The following is a 23,611-nucleotide window of genomic DNA, read 5'->3' as shown; positions in this document are numbered from 1 at the left end:
CTATTTACTACTACTACTACTACTACTACTACTACTACTACTACTATAAATATTACTAAATACTACTACTACTTCTTTAAATATTACTATTTACTAGTACTACTTCAAATATTACTATTTACTACTACTTTAAATATTACTACTACTACTACTACTACTTTAAATATGACTATTTACTACTACTACTACTACTACTACTACTTCTACTACTTTAAATATTACTACTACTAATACTTTAAATATTACTACTACTTTAAATATTACTACTACTACTACTACTACTTTAAATATTACTACTACTACTACTACTTTAAATATTACTATTTACTACTACTACTACTACTACTATAAATATTACTAATTACTTCTACTACTTCTTTAAATATTACTATTTACTAGTACTACTTCAAATATTACTATTTACTACTACTTTAAATATTACTACTACTACTACTACTACTTTAAATATGACTATTTACTACTACTACTACTACTACTACTACTTCTACTACTTTAAATATTACTACTACTAATACTTTAAATATTACTACTACTTTAAATATTACTACTACTACTACTACTACTTTAAATATGACTATTTACTACTACTACTACTACTACTACTACTACTACTTTAAATATTACTACTACTAATACTTTAAATATTACTACTACTTTAAATATTACTACTACTACTACTACTACTACTTTAAATATTACTACTTCTACTACTTTAACTATTACTACTACTACTACTACTACTACTACTACTACTACTTTAAATATTACTACTACTACTACTACTTTAGATATTACTACTACTACTTTAAATATTACTACTACTACTTTAAATATGACTACTACTACTACTTTAAATATGACTACTACTACTACTACTACTACTATAAATATTACTATTTACTACTACTACTTCAAATATGACTATCTACTACTACTACTATAAATATTACTATTTACTACTACTTTAAATATTACTACTACCACTACTTTAATTATTACTATTTACTGCTACTACTACTTTAAATATGACTATTTACTACTACTACTACTACTACTACTACTACTACTACTACTTTAAATATTACTACTACTACTTTAAATATTACTACTACTACTTTAAATATTACTACTACTACTACTACTTTAAATATTACTACTACTGCTACTACTTTAAATATTACTATTTACTACTACTACTACTACTTTAAATATTACTATTTACTACTACTACTACTACTACTACTACTACTACTACTATAAATATTACTAATTACTACTACTACTTCTTTAAATATTACTATTTACTAGTACTACTTCAAATATTACTATTTACTACTACTTTAAATATTACTACTACTACTACTACTACTTTAAATATTACTATTTACTACTACTACTACTACTACTACTATAAATATTACTAATTACTACTACTACTTCTTTAAATATTACTATTTACTAGTACTACTTCAAATATTACTATTTACTACTACTTTAAATATTACTACTACTACTACTACTACTACTTTAAATATGACTATTTACTACTACTACTACTACTACTACTACTAATACTTTAAATATTACTACTACTTTAAATATTACTACTACTACTACTACTTTAAATATGACTATTACTACTACTACTACTACTACTACTACTACTACTACTACTACTTTAAATATTACTACTACTAATACTTTAAATATTACTACTACTTTAAATATTACTACTACTACTACTACTACTACTTTAAATATTACTACTTCTACTACTTTAACTATTACTACTACTACTACTACTACTACTACTACTACTTTAAATATTACTACTACTTCTACTACTTTAAATATTACTACTACTACTTTAAATATGACTACTACTACTACTTTAAATATGACTATCTACTACTACTACTACTATAAATATTACTATTTACTACTACTTTAAATATTACTACTACCACTACTTTAATTATTACTATTTACTGCTACTACTACTTTAAAGATGACTATTTACTACTACTACTACTACTACTACTACTACTACTACTTTAAATATTACTACTACTTTAAATATTACTACTACTACTTTAAATATTACTACTACTACTTTAAATATTACTACTACTACTACTATTACTACTACTTTAAATATTACTATTTACTAATATTACTACTACTTTAAATATTACTACTACTATTACTACTACTTTAAATAGTACTACTACTACTACTACTACTACTACTACTACTACTACTACTACTACTTTAAATATTACTACTACTACTACTACTTTAAATATTACTACTACTACTACTTTAAATATTACTACTACTACTACTACTACTACTTTAAATATTACTACTACTACTACTACTACTACTACTTTAAATATTACTACTACTACTACTACTACTACTACTACTACTTTAAATATTACTACTACTACTACTACTACTACTACTACTACTTTAAATATTACTACTACTACTACTACTTTAAATATTACTACTACTACTACTACTACTTTAAATATTACTACTACTACTACTACTACTACTACTACTACTTTAAATATTACTACTACTACTACTTTAAATATTACTACTACTACTACTACTACTTTAAATATTACTACTACTACTACTTTAAATATTACTACTACTACTACTACTACTACTTTAAATATTACTACTACTACTACTTTAAATATTACTACTACTACTACTACTACTTTAAATATTACTACTACTACTACTTTAAATATTACTACTACTACTTTAAATATTACTACTACTACTACTACTACTTTAAATATTATTACTACTACTACTTTAAATATTATTACTACTACTACTACTTTAAATATTACTACTACTACTACTTTAAATATTACTACTACTACTACTACTACTTTAAATATTACTACTACTACTACTACTACTACTTTAAATATTATTACTACTACTACTACTTTAAATATTACTACTACTACTACTACTACTTTAAATATACTACTACTACTACTACTTTAAATATTACTACTACTACTACTTTAAATATTACTACTACTACTACTTTAAATATTACTACTACTACTACTACTTTAAATATTACTACTACTACTACTACTTTAAATATTACTACTACTTTAAATATTACTACTACTTTAAATATTACTACTACTACTACTTTAAATATTACTACTACTACTACTTTAAATATTACTACTACTACTACTTTAAGTATTACTACTACTACTACTACTACTTTAAATATTACTACTACTACTACTACTACTTTAAATATTACTACTACTACTACTACTACTACTTTAAATATTACTACTACTACTACTTTAAATATTACTACTACTACTACTACTACTTTAAATATTACTACTACTACTACTACTACTACTACTTTAAATATTACTACTACTACTACTTTAAATATTACTACTACTACTACTTTAAATATTACTACTACTACTACTTTAAATATTACTACTACTACTACTTTAAGTATTACTACTACTACTACTACTACTTTAAATATTACTACTACTACTACTACTTTAAATATTACTACTACTACTACTTTAAATATTACTACTACTACTACTACTACTTTAAATATTACTACTACTACTACTACTACTACTTTAAATATTACTACTACTACTACTTTAAATATTACTACTACTACTACTACTACTTTAAATATTACTACTACTACTACTTTAAATATTACTACTACTACTTTAAATATTATTACTACTACTACTACTTTAAATATTACTACTACTACTACTTAAAATATTACTACTAAGACTACTACTTTAAATATTACTACTACTACTACTTTAAATATTACTACTACTACTACTACTACTTTAAATATTACTACTACTACTACTACTACTTTAAATATTATTACTACTACTACTACTTTAAATATTACTACTACTACTACTACTACTTTAAATATGCTACTACTACTACTTTAAATATTACTACTACTACTACTACTTTAAATATTACTACTACTACTTTAAATATTACTACTACTACTACTTTAAATATTACTACTACTACTACTACTTTAAATATTACTACTACTTTAAATATTACTACTACTACTACTTTAAATATTACTACTACTACTACTTTAAATATTACTACTACTACTACTTTAAATATTACTACTACTACTACTTTAAGTATTACTACTACTACTACTACTACTTTAAATATTACTACTACTACTACTACTTTAAATATTACTACTACTACTACTACTACTGCTTTAAATATTACTACTACTACTACTTTAAATATTACTATTTACTGCTACTACTGCTTTAAATATTACAAGTACTACTACTTAGAAATGACTTTACTACTACTACTTTCAATATTACTATTTACTACTACTACTACTACTACTACTTTCAATATTACTATTTACTACTACTACTACTACTGCAAGTATTACTTTTTACTACTACTACTACTACTACTACTGCAATTATTACTATTTACTACTACTACTTTAAATATTTCTACTACTACTTTAAATATTACTGTTTACTACTACTATCACTACTGCTACTACAAGTAGTACTACTACTACTACTACTACTACTACTACTTTAAATATTACTATTACTACTACTACTTTAAATATTACTATTTACTACTACTACTTTAAATATGACTATTTACTACTACTACTACTACTACTACTACTACTTTAAATATTACCATCTACTACTTTAAATATTACTATTAATACCCTTTTTTTGCTTGATGTCCTATAGCTAGCTACCTGACCTGTTTAAAATGCAGTTCCACATGTTCTAGCATAACTTGTATTGTTTGGAACCTAAATATCATGTTTGTTTCCTCTGTGTTGGTTTCTGACGTGTTTCCTGTTTGTTTTGACCTCTAACCCCAGATGCCCCAGGCGGGTGTCCAGCAGCAGCAACTGAAGCTCCAGAGCCTATCCCCCTCCCAGCCCCTGGCCTCCCACACTGCCCTCCCTCTGTCGGACAGCCCCCAGCCCTCCCCCCTCCCCATGCATTCCCCCCAGTCCTGGCCCCCTTCTCAACCCCAGACCCCCGCCCGATCCTGCACCCCCTCCTCTCTTCCCCCAATGTTCATTATCCAGAACCAGATACCAGGCCACTCCCAGCCTGCACTACAACAACAACAACAACAGATACACCTCCAGCCCCGGCCCCCCTCCCAGCCTGCCCCACAACAACAACAGATACACCTCCAGCCCCGGCCCCCCTCCCAGCCTGGTCTCTACGAACCGGACGTCCCCCCTCCCTCTCGCTCCCCCAAACCCCCCCAGATCCCCCAGGCCCCTCTGGCAGGGCTCCAGTTCACTGCTAGCCAGGTGGGGGACCCCGGGGGTGGGGTGTTGAAGACCCAGATCTTAACAGCAGATCGGCAGCACCGCCTGCAGCTGGTTGGTGCTCAGCCCTCTCCACAACAGAAACACCAGGTGTGAAGGGACACACTTCCCTGCTCAGATGTTTTGACTTGCTGCTAGCTGAGTGTTTATCAAAGTATTCGAATAATAAATTTTCTCTCTTTATTCACACTCAGGTGCAACAAAATATTCTACTACAGGCCAAATGGCAGCAGCAAAGCCAGCCCCAACCCCAACAGCATGGTGGTCAACAACAAGACGTGCCTGCTCCTCAGTCATCTGTGCTGGTCAAGACTCCTGCCACAGGTCAGAAAGAAACAACATCACTACTGTGAAATGTGTTCCTGATCTGACTCCCATCTCTTTTCAGCATTCAATGACGTGTTGTCAGGAGCTCAGGTGACCCAGGGGGGCGTGGCTCCAGCTAACCAGCCTGGTCAACAGTCACTACACCAGGCTGTGCAGGTAGGTAACACCTACTGATGCTCAACCATCATCTCAACCGTTTGACTCCTTTAAATTCAAAAAGCTTTATTGGCCATCAAATATAAATAAATATGAATTTGTTCTTAACTGACTGGATAAATAAAGGTTCAATAGTATTATTTTACTATCCCTCTTTCCTCTGCCAGGTGGGGGGGGTGGAGTCCGTGTCAGGTCTGAGTCAGATGACCTCTACACAGACTTTCAGCCCTGGTCTGGCCTCTCTACAAACACAGGTCAGGAGACCCTCAACCAATCCTGCTGGCTTCCATTTCTGACTCTATTTAATCACCTGTCTAATCAATCTGGTTCTGATGCTGTGATGGATGCTGTGTCTTGTTCACCTGACAGACTGCTGCTATGAAGATGCCTTTCAGTATGGCTAAACCCAGCAAGGAAGCCAGGTATGCCCCTGTATCATTCTCCTGGAACGTATTTCTGATCTCTTTTTTTATGTGGTGTTTGTTTGTGAGCATGAGTGTTGTCCTACCGCTTGTTAAAAGTAAGGTCACAAGACTGAATTGCCAATCTTCCTCGACCCTGTGTGGTGTGTGCAGGATGTTGGAGCAGCTGAGGAAGCAGCAGGGCTCAGTCCTCCACCCAGACTACAGCTCTTCCTTCCAGTGCTTTGAAGACACCCTGACCGGCCTGGTGCCTTACCACCTCTACCAGGGCACTGCCACCCCACCACACGACTACCACAGAGGTACACACACCCTGACCCGCCTGGTGCCTTACCACCTCTACCAGGGCACTGCCACCCCACCACACGACTACCAGAGGTACACACACCCTGACCCTCCTGGTGCCTTACCACCTCTACCAGGGCACTGCCACCACACCACACGACTACCACAGAGGTACACACACCCTGACCCTCCTGGTGCCTTACCACCTCTACCAGGGCACTGCCACCCCACCACACGACTACCACAGAGGTACACACACCCTGACCCTCCTGGTGCCTTACCACCTCTACCAGGGCACTGCCACCCCACCACACGACTACCACAGAGGTACACACACCCTGACCCTCCTGGTGCCTTACCACCTCTACCAGGGCACTGCCACCCCACCACACGACTACCACAGAGGTACACACACCCTGACCCTCCTGGTGCCTTACCACCTCTACCAGGGCACTGCCACCACACCACACGACTACCACAGAGGTACACACACCCTGACCCTCCTGGTGCCTTACCACCTCTACCAGGGCACTGCCACCCCACCACACGACTACCACAGAGGTACACACACCCTGACCCTCCTGGTGCCTTACCACCTCTACCAGGGCACTGCCACCCCACCACACGACTACCACAGAGGTACACACACACTGCTGTTAACATGTGTATTTGTGATTGGTGGGGATTGATACAGTATTATAAACTGGGTGGTTTGAACCCTGAATGCTGATTGGCTGACAGCAGTGGTATATATTGACTGTATACCACGGGTATGACAACTTATTTTTACTGTTGTAATTACGTTGGTAACCAGTTTACAATAGCAATAGGCTCTTCAGCATTTGTGGTACATGGCCAATATACCACGGCTATGGGCCGCGTTGCGTCGTGCCCAAGAACAGTCATTAGCCGTGGTATATTGGCCATATGCTTTGACTCCAAGTATCGATTTGTAATACAAGGTAGGTAGCGTTAGCTAGCGCTAGTTTGCTGTACCTGTGCCAAAATTCCTGTGTTTTCATCCTATAGCTCTCCATATTATTTTTAAATAGTGAAAAGTGCTGAGCGATCAACCTGTCTAGGACTGGCGGAACCCTGTTCCGCTAGCGAAACCCCTCGCCAACAGCCAATGAAATTGCAGGGCGCCAAATACAAACCAACATACAAGTATTAGGCACCATTTTAAAGATACAATTCTCGTTAATCCAGCCACAGTGTCTGATTAAAAAAAATAAATGCTTTACAGCAAAAGCTCCACAAACGATTATGTTAGGTCACCACCAACTCACAGAAAAACCCAGCCATTTTCCAGCCAAAGAGAGCAGTCACAAAAAGCACAAATAGAGATAAAATGAATCACTAACCTTTGATCTTCATCAGATGACACTCATAGGACTTCATGTTATACAATACATGTATGTTTTGTTCGGTAAAGTTCATATTTATATCCAAAAATCTTATTTTACATTGGCGTGTTATGTTCAGAAGTTCCAAAACATGCAGTATATTGCAGAGAGCCACATCAATTCACAGAAATACTCATACTAAATGTTGATGAAAATTCAAGTGTTATGCATGGAACTTTACACTTCTCCTTAACCTGTTGCGACGACCAAACCCGGATCCGGGATTCTATTTATAGACCTAAGCTCATTACCATAACGCAACGTTAACTATTCATGAAAATCACAAATTAAATGAAATAAATATGCTATCTCTCAAGCTTAGCCTTTTGTTAACAACACTGTCATCTCAGATTTTCAAAATATGCTTTTCAACCATAGGAAAACAATAATTTGTGTAACAGTAGCTAGCTAGCGTAGCATTTAGCGTTAGCATTAGCGTTAGCATTTAGCAAGCAACTATCACAAAAACAAGTAAAGCCTTCAAATAAAATAACTTACCTTTGAAGAACTTCTGATGTTTTCAATGAGGAGACTCTCAGTTAGATAGCAGATGCTCAGTTTTTCCAAAAAGATTCTTTGTGTATTAGAAATAGCTCCGTTTTGTACATCCCATTTGGCTACCCAAAAAAAAAAAAAAAAAAAACGAAAATTCAGCCCTCAAAACGCAAACTTTTTTCCAAATGAACTCCATAATATCGACTGAAACATGGCAAACGTGGTTTAGAATCAATCCTCAAGGTGTTTTTCCACATATCTCTTCGATGATATATCCTTCGTGGAAGCCTGGTTTCTCCTTGCTCTCAAATGGAAAAATAAGTGCACCTGGCTTTGCGCTCCAATTTCGACGCAGGGACACCAGGCGGACACTTGGAAAATGTAGTCTCTTATGGTCAATCTTCCAATGATATGCCTACAAATACGTCACAATGCTGCAAACACCTTGGGGATACGACAGAAAGTGTAGGCTCATTCCTTGCGCAATCACATAAGGAGACAATGGAAAACAGAGCTTCAGAGATTCTGCTCATTTCCTTGTTGACGTATCATCTTGGTTTCGCCTGTAGAATGAGTTCTGGGGCACTTACAGACAATATCTTTGCAGATTCTGAAACTTCAGAGTGTTTTCTTTCCAAAACGGTCAATAATATGCATAGTCGAGCATCTTTTCGTGACAAAATATTGCGCTTAAAACGGGAACGTTTTTTATCCAAAAATTAAATAGCGCCCCTAGAGATCCAAGAGGTTAATGCAACCGCTGTGTCAGATTTCAAAAAAACTTTACGGAAAAAGCAAACCATGCAATAATATGAGAACGGCTCTCAGAGCCCAAACCAGCCAGAGAAATATCTGCATTATTGGATAGTCAACATTATTCATAAATAGCATTATAAATATTCACTTACCTTTGATGATCTTCATCAGAATGCACTCCCAGGAATCGCAGTTCGATTTTTGTCCAATAGCTTCTTTTGTTAGGGCGTTTGGTAAACAAATCCAAAAGCGCGATCTGGTCCATTCGGACGAAACGTTCAAAAAGTTATATTACAGGTCAAAGAAACTTGTCAAACTAAGTATAGAATCAATCTTTATGATGTTTTTATCATAAAAGTTCAATAATGTTCCAACCGGAGAATTCCATTGTCTGTAGAAAAGTAATGAAACGAGAGCTACCTCTCAAGAGAAAGTGCGTGACTGAGAACGAGGCTGTAGGCAGACCTCTTTGACCAACAGCTCCCATCCGGTCCCCCTTCACATGAGCAGCCTGAAACAACATTCTAAAGACAGTTGACATCTAGTGGAAGCCTTAGGAAGTGCAAAATAACCCATATCCCACTGTGTATTCGATAGGGGTGAGTTCAAAAACTACAAACCTCAGATTTCCCACTTCCTTTTTGGATTTTTTTCTCATGTTTTTGCCTGCCATATGAGTTCTGTTATACTCACAGACATCATTCAAACAGTTCTAGAAACTTCAGTGTTTTCTATCCAATACTAATAATAATATGCATATATTAGCATCTGGGACTGAGTAGGAGGCAGTTCACTTTGGGCACTCTATCCATCCAAAAGTGAAAAAGCTGCCCCCTATCCCAAACAAGTTAACGGAAATGTCTGTTATTTTGGGGGGTTTTAAACAACTAATTGACCGACATCGGCGAAATATTTGAATTACATTTAGTTTCTTTCTGTGAGCTTGATGTGCTGTTTCTGTAGAGATAAATCAGATGTAGCCTGAACTGTACGATGTAGCAGGGAGTTGTAGTTTCCAACAGCCCAATATTCAGCATAGTTTAGCGCAGAAAACGTGGTAATTAACTACAAGGACCATAATCCATTTCGCACTCTGCTTAAACTTGTCCGGTCTGTACGGAGCAGACGTGCAGACTAAGAAGAGAATCGCAATACAGAATCGTGAGGATTGCAATACATGTCGTATCGGCACCTAAGAATGATTCCATCGTATCGCCATGTCTCTGGCATTTCCCAGCCCTAAATGTATGGTCGGGAGTGACCACAAGACCTGACCAGAAACTCCAAGCCCTAATTATGTACCATTGGTTCCCACTGTCTGATGTCCACCTCCCCTGTTCCATATTATCTCCCCTTCAGTGGATGATGAGTTTGAGAGGGTTTCCAGCCAGCTCCTGAAGAGAACGCAGGCTATGCTGGATAAATACAGACACCTCCTTTTTGAGGAATCAACGGTAAGATATTATATTACCTTGTTATTTAAGTTATCTGCCTCCTGCTACAGCCCTCCCTCACTAGGGTTCCTTCTCTAGGTGATTTACCTGTTCTGTCTCCTGCTACAGCCCTCCCTCACTAGGGTTCCTTCTCCAGGTGATTTACCTGTTCTGTCCCCTGCTACAGCCCTCCCTCACTAGGGTTCCTTCTCCAGGTGATTTACATGTTCTGTCCCCTGCTACAGCCCTCCCTCACTAGGGTTCCTTCTCCAGGTGATTTACCTGTTCTGTCTCCTGCTACAGCCCTCCCTCACTAGGGTTCCTTCTCCAGGTGATTTACATGTTCTGTCCCCTGCTACAGCCCTCCCTCACTAGGGTTCCTTCTCCAGGTGATTTACCTGTTCTGTCCCCTGCTACAGCCCTCCCTCACTAGGGTTCCTTCTCCAGGTGATTTACCTGTTCTGTCTCCTGCTACAGCCCTCCCTCACTAGGGTTCCTTCTCCAGGTGATTTACCTGTTCTGTCCCCTGCTACAGCCCTCCCTCACTAGGGTTCCTTCTCCAGGTGATTTACCTGTTCTGTCCCCTGCTACAGCCCTCCCTCACTAGGGTTCCTTCTCCAGGGAATTTACCTGTTCTGTCCCCTGCTACAGCCCTCCCTCACTAGGGTTCCTTCTCCAGGTGATTTACCTGTTCTGCCTCCTGCTTACAGCCCTCCCTCACTAGGGTTCCTTCTCCAGGTGATTTACCTGTTCCGTCTGTTCAGTGTCTACTCTTTCTCCCTCACTAGGATTGTCTCGCTAACTTTTGTGTTATGGTTGATTGATTAGCTGGCTGTGTTGCTGTTTGGTTTCACAGCGCCTTGGCCCGTCAGCTGAGATGGTAATGATGGACAGGATGTTTATTCAGGAAGAGAAGATCTCTCTGGGACAGGACCGCATCCTCGCCAGAGACAGGCCTGGTAACAAATCTTTATCTAATATACATACTTGGCATTCGGAAAGTTTTCAGACCCCTTGACTTTTTCCACATTTTGTTACGTTACAGCCTTATTCTAAAATGGAATATTATATTTTTCCCCCCATCAATCTACACACACTACCCCATAATGACAAAGCAAAAATTGTTTTTTAGACATGTTTGCTAATGTAAATATCACCTTTACCTAAGTATTCAGACCCTTTACCTCAGTACTTTGTTGAAGCACATCTGGCAGCGATTACAGCCTCAATTCTTCTTTAGTATGATGCTACAAGCTTGGCATTTGGGAGTTTGTCTCATTCTTCTCTGCAGATCCTGTCAAGCTCTGTCAGGTTAGACGTTGAGCGTCTCTGCACAGCTATGTTCAGGTGTCTCGAAAGATGTTCAATCGGGTTCTATGCCTATATCTAATACGCATGCCTATATCTAATATACATATCTAATATACATGCCTATATCTAATATACATATATAATATACATGCCTATATCTAATATGCATGCCTATATCTAATATGTATGACTATATCTAATATACATATCTAATATACATGCCTATATCTAATATACATGGCTATATCTAATATACATGGCTATATCTAATATACATGGCTATATCTAATATACATGCCTATATCTAATATACATATCTAATATACATGCCTATATCTAATACGCATGACAAATATCTAATACGCATGCCTATATCTAATATACACGCCAAATATACATGCCTATATCTAATATACATGCCTATATCTAATATACATGCATATATCTAATATACATATCTAATATACATGCATATATCTAATATACATATCTAATATACATATCTAATATACATATCTAATATACATGTCTATATCTAATATACATGTCTATATCTAATATACATGGCTATATCTAATACACATGCCTATATCTAATATGCATATCTAATATACATATCTAATATACATGCCTATATCTAATAAGCATGCCTATATCTAATAAGCATGCCTATATCTAATAAGCATGCCTATATCTAATATACATGCCTATATCGAATATACATGCATATATCGAATATACATGCATATATCGAATAAACATGCCTATATCTAATATACACGCCTAATATGCATGCCTATATCTAATATGCATGCCTATATCTAATATGCATGCCTATATCTAATATACATGCCTATATCTAATATACATGCCTATATCTAATATGCATGCCTATATCTAATATACATGCCTATATCTAATATGCATGCCTATATCTTATATGCATGCCTATATCTAATATACACGCCTAATATACATGCCTATATCTAATATACATGCCTATATCGAATATACATGCATATATCGAATATACATGCCTATATCTAATATGCATGCCTATATCTAATATGCATGCCTATATCTAATATGCATGCCTATATCTAATATACATGCCTATATCTAATATACATGCCTATATCGAATATACATGCATATATCTAATATACATGCCTATATCGAATATACATGCATATATCGAATATACATGCCTATATCTAATATACACGCCTAATATGCATGCCTATATCTAATATGCATGCCTATATCTAATATACAAGCCTATATCTAATATACATGCCTATATCTAATATACATGCCTATATCTAATATACATGCCTATATCTAATATGCATGCCTATATCTAATATACATGCCTATATCTAATATGCATGCCTATATCTAATATGCATGCCTATAGCTAATATACATGCCTATATCTAATATGCATGCCTATATCTAATATGCATGCCTATAGCTAATATGCATGCCTATAGCTAATATACATGCCTATATCTAATATGCATGCCTATAGCTAATATACATGCCTATATCTAATATACATGCCTATATCTAATATACATGCCTATATCTAATATGCATGCCTATATCTAATATACATGGCTATATCTAATATACACGCCTAATATACATGCTTATATCTAATATACATGCCTATATCTAATATACATGCCTATATCTAATATACATGCCTATATCTAATATACATGCCTATATCTAATATGCATGCCTATATCTAATATGCATGCCTATATCTAATATGCATGCCTATATCTAATATGCATGCCTATATCTAATATGCATGCCTATATCTAATATGCATGCCTATATCTAATATGCATGCCTATATCTAATATGCATGCCTATATCTAATATACATGCCTATATCTAATATACATGCCTATATCTAATATACATGCCTATATCTAATATACATGCCTATATCTAATATACATGCCTATATCTAATATACATGCCTATATCTAATATGCATGCCTATATCTAATATGCATGCCTATATCTAATATGCATGCCTATATCTAATATGCACGCCTATATCTAATATGCACGCCTATATCTAATATGCACGCCTATATCTAATATGCACGCCTATATCTAATATGCACGCCTATATCTAATATGCACGCCTATATCTAATATGCACGCCTATATCTAATATGCACGCCTAATATACATGCCTATATCTAATATACATGCCTATATCGAATATACATGCATATATCGAATATACATGCCTATATCTAATATGCATGCCTATATCTAATATGCATGCCTATATCTAATATGCATGCCTATATCTAATATACATGCCTATATCTAATATACATGCCTATATCGAATATACATGCATATATCTAATATACATGCCTATATCGAATATACATGCATATATCGAATATACATGCCTATATCTAATATACACGCCTAATATGCATGCCTATATCTAATATGCATGCCTATATCTAATATACAAGCCTATATCTAATATACATGCCTATATCTAATATACATGCCTATATCTAATATACATGCCTATATCTAATATGCATGCCTATATCTAATATACATGCCTATATCTAATATGCATGCCTATATCTAATATGCATGCCTATAGCTAATATACATGCCTATATCTAATATGCATGCCTATATCTAATATGCATGCCTATAGCTAATATGCATGCCTATAGCTAATATGCATGCCTATAGCTAATATACATGCCTATATCTAATATGCATGCCTATAGCTAATATACATGCCTATATCTAATATACATGCCTATATCTAATATACATGCCTATATCTAATATGCATGCCTATATCTAATATACATGGCTATATCTAATATACACGCCTAATATACATGCTTATATCTAATATACATGCCTATATCTAATATACATGGCTATATCTAATATACATGCCTATATCTAATATACATGCCTATATCTAATATGCATGCCTATATCTAATATGCATGCCTATATCTAATATGCATGCCTATATCTAATATGCATGCCTATATCTAATATGCATGCCTATATCTAATATGCATGCCTATATCTAATATGCATGCCTATATCTAATATGCATGCCTATATCTAATATACATGCCTATATCTAATATACATGCCTATATCTAATATACATGCCTATATCTAATATACATGCCTATATCTAATATACATGCCTATATCTAATATACATGCCTATATCTAATATGCATGCCTATATCTAATATGCATGCCTATATCTAATATGCATGCCTATATCTAATATGCACGCCTATATCTAATATGCACGCCTATATCTAATATGCACGCCTTTATCTAATATGCACGCCTATATCTAATATGCACGCCTATATCTAATATGCACGCCTATATCTAATATGCACGCCTATATCTAATATGCACGCCTATATCTAATATGCACGCCTATATCTAATATGCACGCCTATATCTAATATGCACGCCTATATCTAATATGCACGCCTGTATCTAATATGCACGCCTGTATCTAATATGCACGCCTGTATCTAATATGCACGCCTATATCTAATATACACGCCTATATCTAATATACACGCCTATATCTAATATACACGCCTATATCTAATATACACGCCTATATCTAATATACACGCCTATATCTAATATACACGCCTATATCTAATATACACGCCTATATCTAATATACACGCCTATATCTAATATACACGCCTATATCTAATATACACGCCTATATCTAATATACACGCCTATATCTAATATACACGCCTATATCTAATATACACGCCTATATCTAATATACACGCCTATATCTAATATACACGCCTATATCTAATATGCATGCCTATATCTAATATGCATGCCTATATCTAATATACATGCCTATATCTAATATAGATGCCTAATATACATGCCTATATCTAATATACATGCCTATATCTAATAGTTACATTGTGTTGTTTAAGTGTTCCTTTTATTTTTTTGGAGCAGTGTATTTAATTTACATATATATATATATACAATGCCTTGCGAAAGTATTCGGCCCCCTTGAACTTTGCGACCTTTTGCCACATTTCAGGCTTCAAACATAAAGATATAAAACTGTATTTTTTTGTGAAGAATCAACAACAAGTGGGACACAATCATGAAGTGGAACGACATTTATTGGATATTTCAAACTTTTTTAACAAATCAAAAACTGAAGAATTGGGCGTGCAAAATTATTCAGCCCCCTTAAGTTAATACTTTGTAGCGCCACCTTTTGCTGCGATTACAGCTGTAAGTCGCTTGGGGTATGTCTCTTAGTTTTGCACATCGAGAGACTGAAATTTTTTCCCATTCCTCCTTGCAAAACAGCTCGAGCTCAGTGAGGTTGGATGGAGAGCATTTGTGAACAGCAGTTTTCAGTTCTTTCCACAGATTCTCGATTGGATTCAGGTCTGGACTTTGACTTGGCCATTCTAACACCTGGATATGTTTATTTTTGAACCATTCCATTGTAGATTTTGCTTTATGTTTTGGATCATTGTCTTGTTGGAAGACAAATCTCCGTCCCAGTCTCAGGTCTTTTGCAGACTCCATCAGGTTTTCTTCCAGAATGGTCCTGTATTTGGCTCCATCCATCTTCCCATCAATTTTAACCATCTTCCCTGTCCCTGCTGAAGAAAAGCAGGCCCAAACCATGATGCTGCCACCACCATGTTTGACAGTGGGGATGGTGTGTTCAGCTGTGTTGCTTTTACGCCAAACATAACGTTTTGCATTGTTGCCAAAAAGTTCAATTTTGGTTTAATCTGACCAGAGCACCTTCTTCCACATGTTTGGTTTGTCTCCCAGGTGGCTTGTGGCAAACTTTAAACAACACTTTTTATGGATATCTTTAAGAAATGGCTTTCTTCTTGCCACTCTTCCATAAAGGCCAGATTTGTGCAATATACGACTGATTGTTGTCCTATGGACAGAGTCTCCCACCTCAGCTGTAGATCTCTGCAGTTCATCCAGAGTGATCATGGGCCTCTTGGCTGCATCTCTGATCAGTCTTCTCCTTGTATGAGCTGAAAGTTTAGAGGGATGGCCAAGTCTTGGTAGATTTGCAGTGGTCTGATACTCCTTCCATTTCAATATTATCGCTTGCACAGTGCTCCTTGGGATGTTTAAAGCTTGGAAAATATTTTTGTATCCAAATCCGGCTTTAAACTTCTTCACAACAGTATCTCGGACCTGCCTGGTGTGTTCCTTGTTCTTCATGATGCTCTCTGCGCTTTTAACGGACCTCTGAGACTATCACAGTGCAGGTGCATTTATACGGAGACTTGATTACACACAGGTGGATTGTATTTATCATCATTAGTCATTTAGGTCAACATTGGATCATTCAGAGATCCTCACTGAACTTCTGGAGAGAGTTTGCTGCACTGAAAGTAAAGGGGCTGAATAATTTTGCACGCCCAATTTTTCAGTTTTTGATTTGTTAAAAAAGTTTGAAATATCCAATAAATGTCGTTGCACTTCATGATTGTGTCCCACTTGTTGTTGATTCTTCACAAAAAAATACCGTTTTATATCTTTATGTTTGAAGCCTGAAATGTGGCAAAAGGTCGCAAAGTTCAAGGGGGCCGAATACTTTCGCAAGGCACTGTATATCTAATATACATACATATATCTAATATACATATATCTAATATACATATATCTAATATACATACCTATTTCTAATGTACATATATCTAATATGCATATATCTAATTCACATATGTATCTAATTTACATACCTATATCTAATATCGATCTAATAAACATATATCTAATATACATATCTATATCTAATATACATATGCATATCTAATATTATTATTATTTTTTTACCTTTATTTAACTAGGCAAGTCAGTAAAGAACAATTTCTTATTTTCAATGACGGCCTAGAAACAGCGGGTTAACTGCCTGTTCAGGGGCAGAACGATAGATTTGTACCGTGTCAGCTCGGGGATTTGAACTTGCAACCTTTCGGTTACTAGTCCAACGCTTTAACCACTAGGCCTGCCGCACTCAGCAAAAAAAGAAACCTCCCTTTTTCAGGACCCTGTCTTTCAAAGATAATTCCTAAAAAATCTAAACTTCACAGATCTTCATTGTAAAAGGTTTAAACACTGTTTCCCATGCTTTTTCAATGAACCATAAACAATTAATGAACATGCACCTGTGGAACGGTCGTTAAGACACTAACAGCTTACAGACGGTAGGCAATTAAGGTCACAGTTATGAAAACTTTGGACACTAAAGAGGTCTTTCTACTGACTGAAAAAAAGAAAAAAAGAAAGATGCCCATCTGGATGAATGTGCCTTTGGCATGTTGCAAGGAGGCATGAGGACTGCAGGGCAATAAATTGGCCAGGGCAATAAATTGCAATGTCCGTACTGTGAGACACCGAAGACAGGGAGACGGGACGGACAGCTGATCGTCCTCGTAGTGGCAGACCACGTGTAACAACACCTGCACAGGATCGGTACATCCGAACATCACACCTGCGGGACAGGTACAGGATGGCAACAATAACTGCCCGAGTTACACCGGGAATGCACAATCCCTCCATCAGTGCTCAGACTGTCCGCAATAGGCTGGACTGAGGGCCTGTAGGCCTGTTGTAAGGCAGGTCCTCACCAGACATCACCGGCAACAACATCGTCTATGGGCACAAACCATTGTTCGCTGGTCTAGACAGGACTGGCAAAAAGTGCTCTTCACTGACGAATCGTGGTTTTGTCTCACCAGGGGTGATTGTCGGATGTGCTTTTATCGTCAAAGGACTGAGCGTTACACCGAGGCCTGTACTCTGGAGCGGGATCGATTTGGAGGTGGAGGGTCCGTCATGGTCTGGGGCGGTGTGTCACAGCATCATCGGACTGAGCTTGTTGTCAATGCAGGTAGTCTCAGGTAGCTGTGTGTTACAAGGAAGACATCCTCCTCCATCATGTAGTACCCTTCCTTCAGGCTCATTCTGACATGGCCCTCCAGCATGACAATGCCACCAGCCATACTGCTCGTTCTGTGCGTGATTTCCTGCAAGACAGGAATGTCAGTGTTCTGCCATGGCCAGCGAAGAGCCCGGATCTCAGGGTGAGGGCTAGGGCCATTCCCTCCAGAAATGTCCGGGAACTTGCAGGTGCCTTGGTGGAAGAGTGGGGTAATATCTCACAGCAAGAACTGTCAAATCTGGTGCAGTCCATGAGGAGGAGATGCACTGCAGTATTAATGCAGCTGGTGGCCACACCAGATACTGACTGTTACTTTTGCCGCCCCCCCCCTTTGTTCAGGACACATTATTCCATTTCTGTTAGTCACATGTCTGTGGAACTTGTTCATTTTTTGGTCTCAGTTTTTGAATCTTGTGTTCATAGAATTATTTACACGTTAAGTTGCTGAAAATAAAACAGTTGACAGTGAGAGGACGTTTCCTTTTTTAGCTGAGTTTATATTAGATATATGTATGTATATTAGATATATATTATGTCTGTGTGTATATATATATATACATATAAAGTCGGAAGTCGGAAGTTTACAGCTTAGCCAAATAACTTTAAACTCGGTTTTTCACAATTTCTGATATTTAATCCTAGTAAAAAATTCCCTGCCTTAGGTCAGTTAGGATCACCACTTTATTTGAAGAATGTGAAATGTCAGAATAATAGTAGAGTGATTTATTTCAGCTTTTATTTCTTTCATCACATTCCCAGCGGGTCTGAAGTTTAGATACCTATACCCATACAAGAGTGTGCCAAGCTGTCATCAAGGCAAAGGGTGGCTGTTGAAGAATCTACAATATAACATTTATTTACACTTTTCTTAACACTTTGGTTACTACATGATTCCATATGTGTTATTTCATAGTTTTGATGTCTTCATTTTTATTCTACAATGTAGAAAATAGTACAAACTTTTGAATGATCAAACTGGCCCTCCTGTCTACAGCCGAGAAGCACATAGCCAGAATAGTTTTGACAGAACTGTCGTATGTGTAATAGCTTTACCTGGTCTGTCATCTCTGATTCATCTGATAACTTCCATATCTCTCTCTCTCTCCAGAGGAGTATGTGGCCAACTCAAGGATGATGGAGATTGAGAGTGGAGCTGCCAACATGGCCCAGTCCAAGCCTCAGCTACAGTCCCAGCTCCACCATAAGCCTCAGCTACAGCCTCAGCCCCACCATAAGCCTCAGCCCCATCCTGAGCCTCAGCCCCTGTCCCATCCTCAGCCCCTGTCCCATCCTCAGCCCCTGTCCCAGCCCCATCCTCAGCTCCATTCCGAGCCCCAGCTCCAGTCCGAGCCTCATCCTCAGCCCCTGTCCCAGCTCCATCCTGAACCCCTGTCCCAGCTCCATCCTGAACCCCTGTCCCAGCCCCATCCTGAACCCCAGCCTCATCCTCAGCCCCTGTCCCAGCCCCATCCTGAACCCCAGCCCCATCCTCAGCCCCTGTCCCAGCCTCAGCCCCAGTGGTTTGAGCCCAGCCCCGTAAGGAGTGGTGTTGCCCCTGCTTCAGCCCCAACACCGATCCCAGACCACTTCCCCTCCACCAAGCTGGTGATAAAGCAGGGAGGAGCGGGTGCGTCTGTCTTCTGGTCCAGCTCCCCAGCTCCTGTGGCCAGGCCGGGGTCAGGGGTTAGACATACAGCCGACACCCAGAGTCACAGCTCCTCCTTCAGCCGCGCTCCTCCACCTCCCTCCCGTCACTCACCCCACCGCCCTTTCTCTTCCTTTCGTCCAGCTGAGGATGATGATACTCTCCCCCGGAGGACCAGTAAACCCCCCATGAAGACGTACGCCGCCCGCCCACGCATCGGCTTGAAGCTCAAGATCAAGCAGGAGGCGGGGTTTAGTAAGGTGGTGCATAACACCGCCCTCGACCCGGTCCACACACCATCCACACCCAACCCTAAGCCACAGCCACTCCCTACCACCCTGCCCCACCCGGCGCCGCCACTCCCTACCACCCTGCCCCACCCGGCGCCGGCACTCCCTACCACTCTGCCGCACCCGGCGCCGGCACTCCCTACCACACGACCCCAACCGACGCCGGCACTCCCTACCCCACGACCCCAACCGGCGCCGGCACTCCCTACCACACGACCCCAACCGGCGCCGGCACTCCCTACCACACGACCCCAACCGACGCCGGCACTCCCTACCACCCTGCCCCACCCGGCGCCGGCACTCCCTACCACCCTGCCCCACCCGGCGCCGGCACTCCCTACCACCCTGCCCCACCCGGCGCCGGCACTCCCTACCACTCGACCCCAACCGACGCCGGCACTCCCTACCACCCTGCCCCAACCGACGCCGGCACTCCCTACCACACGACCCCAACCGACGCCGGCACTCCCTACCACACGACCCCAACCGACGCCGGCACTCCCTACCACACGACCTCAACCGGCGCCGGCACTCCCTAAAGCCCAAACAGCAGCACTAGCCACGCCGCCTTCTATAACTGTCATTAGGACTCCTCCCCCTAGCTGTAACACAGCCTCCTCAGCAATGGTCTCCATAGCAACCACACAGGCGAACCCCAGCCCACAGAGAGTCACAGCGCCCGCATCCTCCTCCACGGCTCAGATGAACGGAGCTTTAGAACATCACAATGTGGGTGGAGTCAAGCGTAACCCCGCCTCCACGGCCACTTCCCCTCAGACCACCTGCCGCCTGCCTCTACGGAAGACTTACCGGGAGAACATCAGCCCCCGCGTCCGACCGGGTGTACCGGGAGGAGGAGGAGACAGTGTCCCGTACCCCCGTCCCTCCCCCTCGCCCCCCAATTCTCCCTCCTCACCCTCTCCCTCCTCAGAGGGGACAGTGATCACCAGCATGAAGCTGGAGAAGAGAGGAGGCAGCCCCAGGGAGGGGGGCTCCCACACAGAGCTCAGCCGGGAGGCCCTGAGGCTGGGGAACTCCTCTCCCTCCTCTCCTGGCCTAGTGCAGGGCATCACAAACACCCAGCAGCATCTCTCAGACAGAGAGGAGGAGAGGGGGAGAGAAGGGGATCATTGGGACAGAGGGGCAGACATGGGGAGGTATAAGAGGGTGAGCAGTAAAAACCACCAGAGGTCTGGTGGCGGCGGTGGGGGTGATACGTTCAGAATGGACCAGCATGCCCCTGGGCCCCCTTCCTCGCCGCCAGACACTTCTTGTTACAGAGACTCATCACTTCCTGCTAAGCGCTGTAAGTCAGACTCTCCTGTCATGGACAACGCCTCCTTCTCCTCCGGCTCCCCGCCACACGATGAGTCTCTTAACGAGCACCTGCAGTGTGCCATCGACACCATCCTCAACTTGCAGGGCCAGGCCCAGGGGCCCACACCGCGCAGAGCCAAAGGGGGCTCCATCAGGCCACACCACCACCACAGCCAGCGACCCGCGGCCCCCCAGCCCTCCTCACATACATACAGACCCTCAGTCTCTTCTTCATCTTCATCCTCTCTGGCCCATCACTCTCAGGTTGGAGGCAGAGGACTGGTGCCACAGACTCACAGCAGATAACACACACAACAGTTGGGACTGAAGAGAGGAGAGCGGAATAACTCTGACTGCTCTGACAAGCTCAGTTGACCTTGTTTGTCCATCTGAATGTTGTTTACTTTACAACATGACACAATGCTCACAGTCACTGGATGGATGGATGGTGATGACTCTCTGTAAAAAGGTGTGGCAGTACCCTCTGCTCTCTCAACTACGCTCAATCATCAGTTTGATTCATTTGTCTCCAGTTCTTTTGTATTATTGAAGATTTTCCTTTTTCATTCCCACTGTGTTCCATTCCTTAGTCATCATGTTATAGCTGCTGCCTGCCTGTCTGTATAACAAATAAGACCTGGGTCATGTTCAGTAGGTATAAAACAGGAGAAAACTACAGGAACTTGTCCAATAATAAGAGATTTGTTTTTCTGTGACTAAATGTTTGCTCTACTGAATATAATCAAGGCAAGACTGCATAGAACTCCCTAAAGCCTCACTTCAGTAGGTAAACCACACACGGAGGAGAGGCTTGTTATAGCGATCTCTTCATCACTACAGATCCACGTCTCTTTTTCCATATTCTGACTTCTATCATCACCACAAATACACTTTCTGGTTCCAGCTGTTCAATTCTTCTTAGCTAGATGGTTAGGTTGTGTTTCTTTCAAATACATGTTGTAGTATGGTTAAATGTTGAGGTGGTTGGCTGACTTTCTGGTTGACTGTTGAGGCTGGTGCTCTCTTTAAGAACCCTATTACTGTAATGACAATGAAACATGTAATTATGAAATCACCTTTACATGTTAAAACATGTCCTCTGGTTGTCCTGACCATGGCTGACATTCAGTAGGCTAGGATGCATTTCAGTTAACATGGCCACATTTATCAAATCTCTTATTCTCTCCTTCGCCCCTCTGTCCCTGTTCCCCATCCCTATCTTATTCTCTCCTTCGCCCCTCTGTCACTGTTCCCCATCCCTATCTTATTCTCTCCTTCGCCCCTCTGTCCCTGTT

The 23,611-nt window shown here is 39.4% G+C and overlaps 1 protein-coding gene across 4 annotated transcripts in view; it reads left to right on the top strand.

The window, feature by feature from the left end:
• LOC139385709 (BRD4-interacting chromatin-remodeling complex-associated protein-like) overlaps positions 1 to 22,982 on the top strand; it is a 62,034-nt gene extending 39,052 nt beyond the window's left edge. For all 4 annotated transcript variants that reach the window (XM_071130985.1, XM_071130986.1, XM_071130987.1 and 1 more), the window contains 9 exons: positions 4,985 to 5,539; positions 5,644 to 5,773; positions 5,838 to 5,932; positions 6,100 to 6,186; positions 6,302 to 6,354; positions 6,508 to 6,656; positions 10,656 to 10,750; positions 11,586 to 11,688; positions 20,173 to 22,982. In XM_071130985.1, coding sequence (XP_070987086.1) covers positions 4,985 to 5,539; positions 5,644 to 5,773; positions 5,838 to 5,932; positions 6,100 to 6,186; positions 6,302 to 6,354; positions 6,508 to 6,656; positions 10,656 to 10,750; positions 11,586 to 11,688; positions 20,173 to 22,622 — 3,717 coding nt within the window. In that variant the 3' untranslated portion in view covers positions 22,623 to 22,982. The remainder of the gene's footprint in view (positions 1 to 4,984; positions 5,540 to 5,643; positions 5,774 to 5,837; positions 5,933 to 6,099; positions 6,187 to 6,301; positions 6,355 to 6,507; positions 6,657 to 10,655; positions 10,751 to 11,585; positions 11,689 to 20,172) is intronic.
• Positions 22,983 to 23,611: the final 629 nt, after the last annotated feature.

Source organism: Oncorhynchus clarkii, chromosome 27, assembly GCF_045791955.1.
Source record: "Oncorhynchus clarkii lewisi isolate Uvic-CL-2024 chromosome 27, UVic_Ocla_1.0, whole genome shotgun sequence".
NCBI lineage: Eukaryota > Metazoa > Chordata > Actinopteri > Salmoniformes > Salmonidae > Oncorhynchus > Oncorhynchus clarkii.
This window is presented reverse-complemented; position numbering and strand designations above follow the sequence as displayed.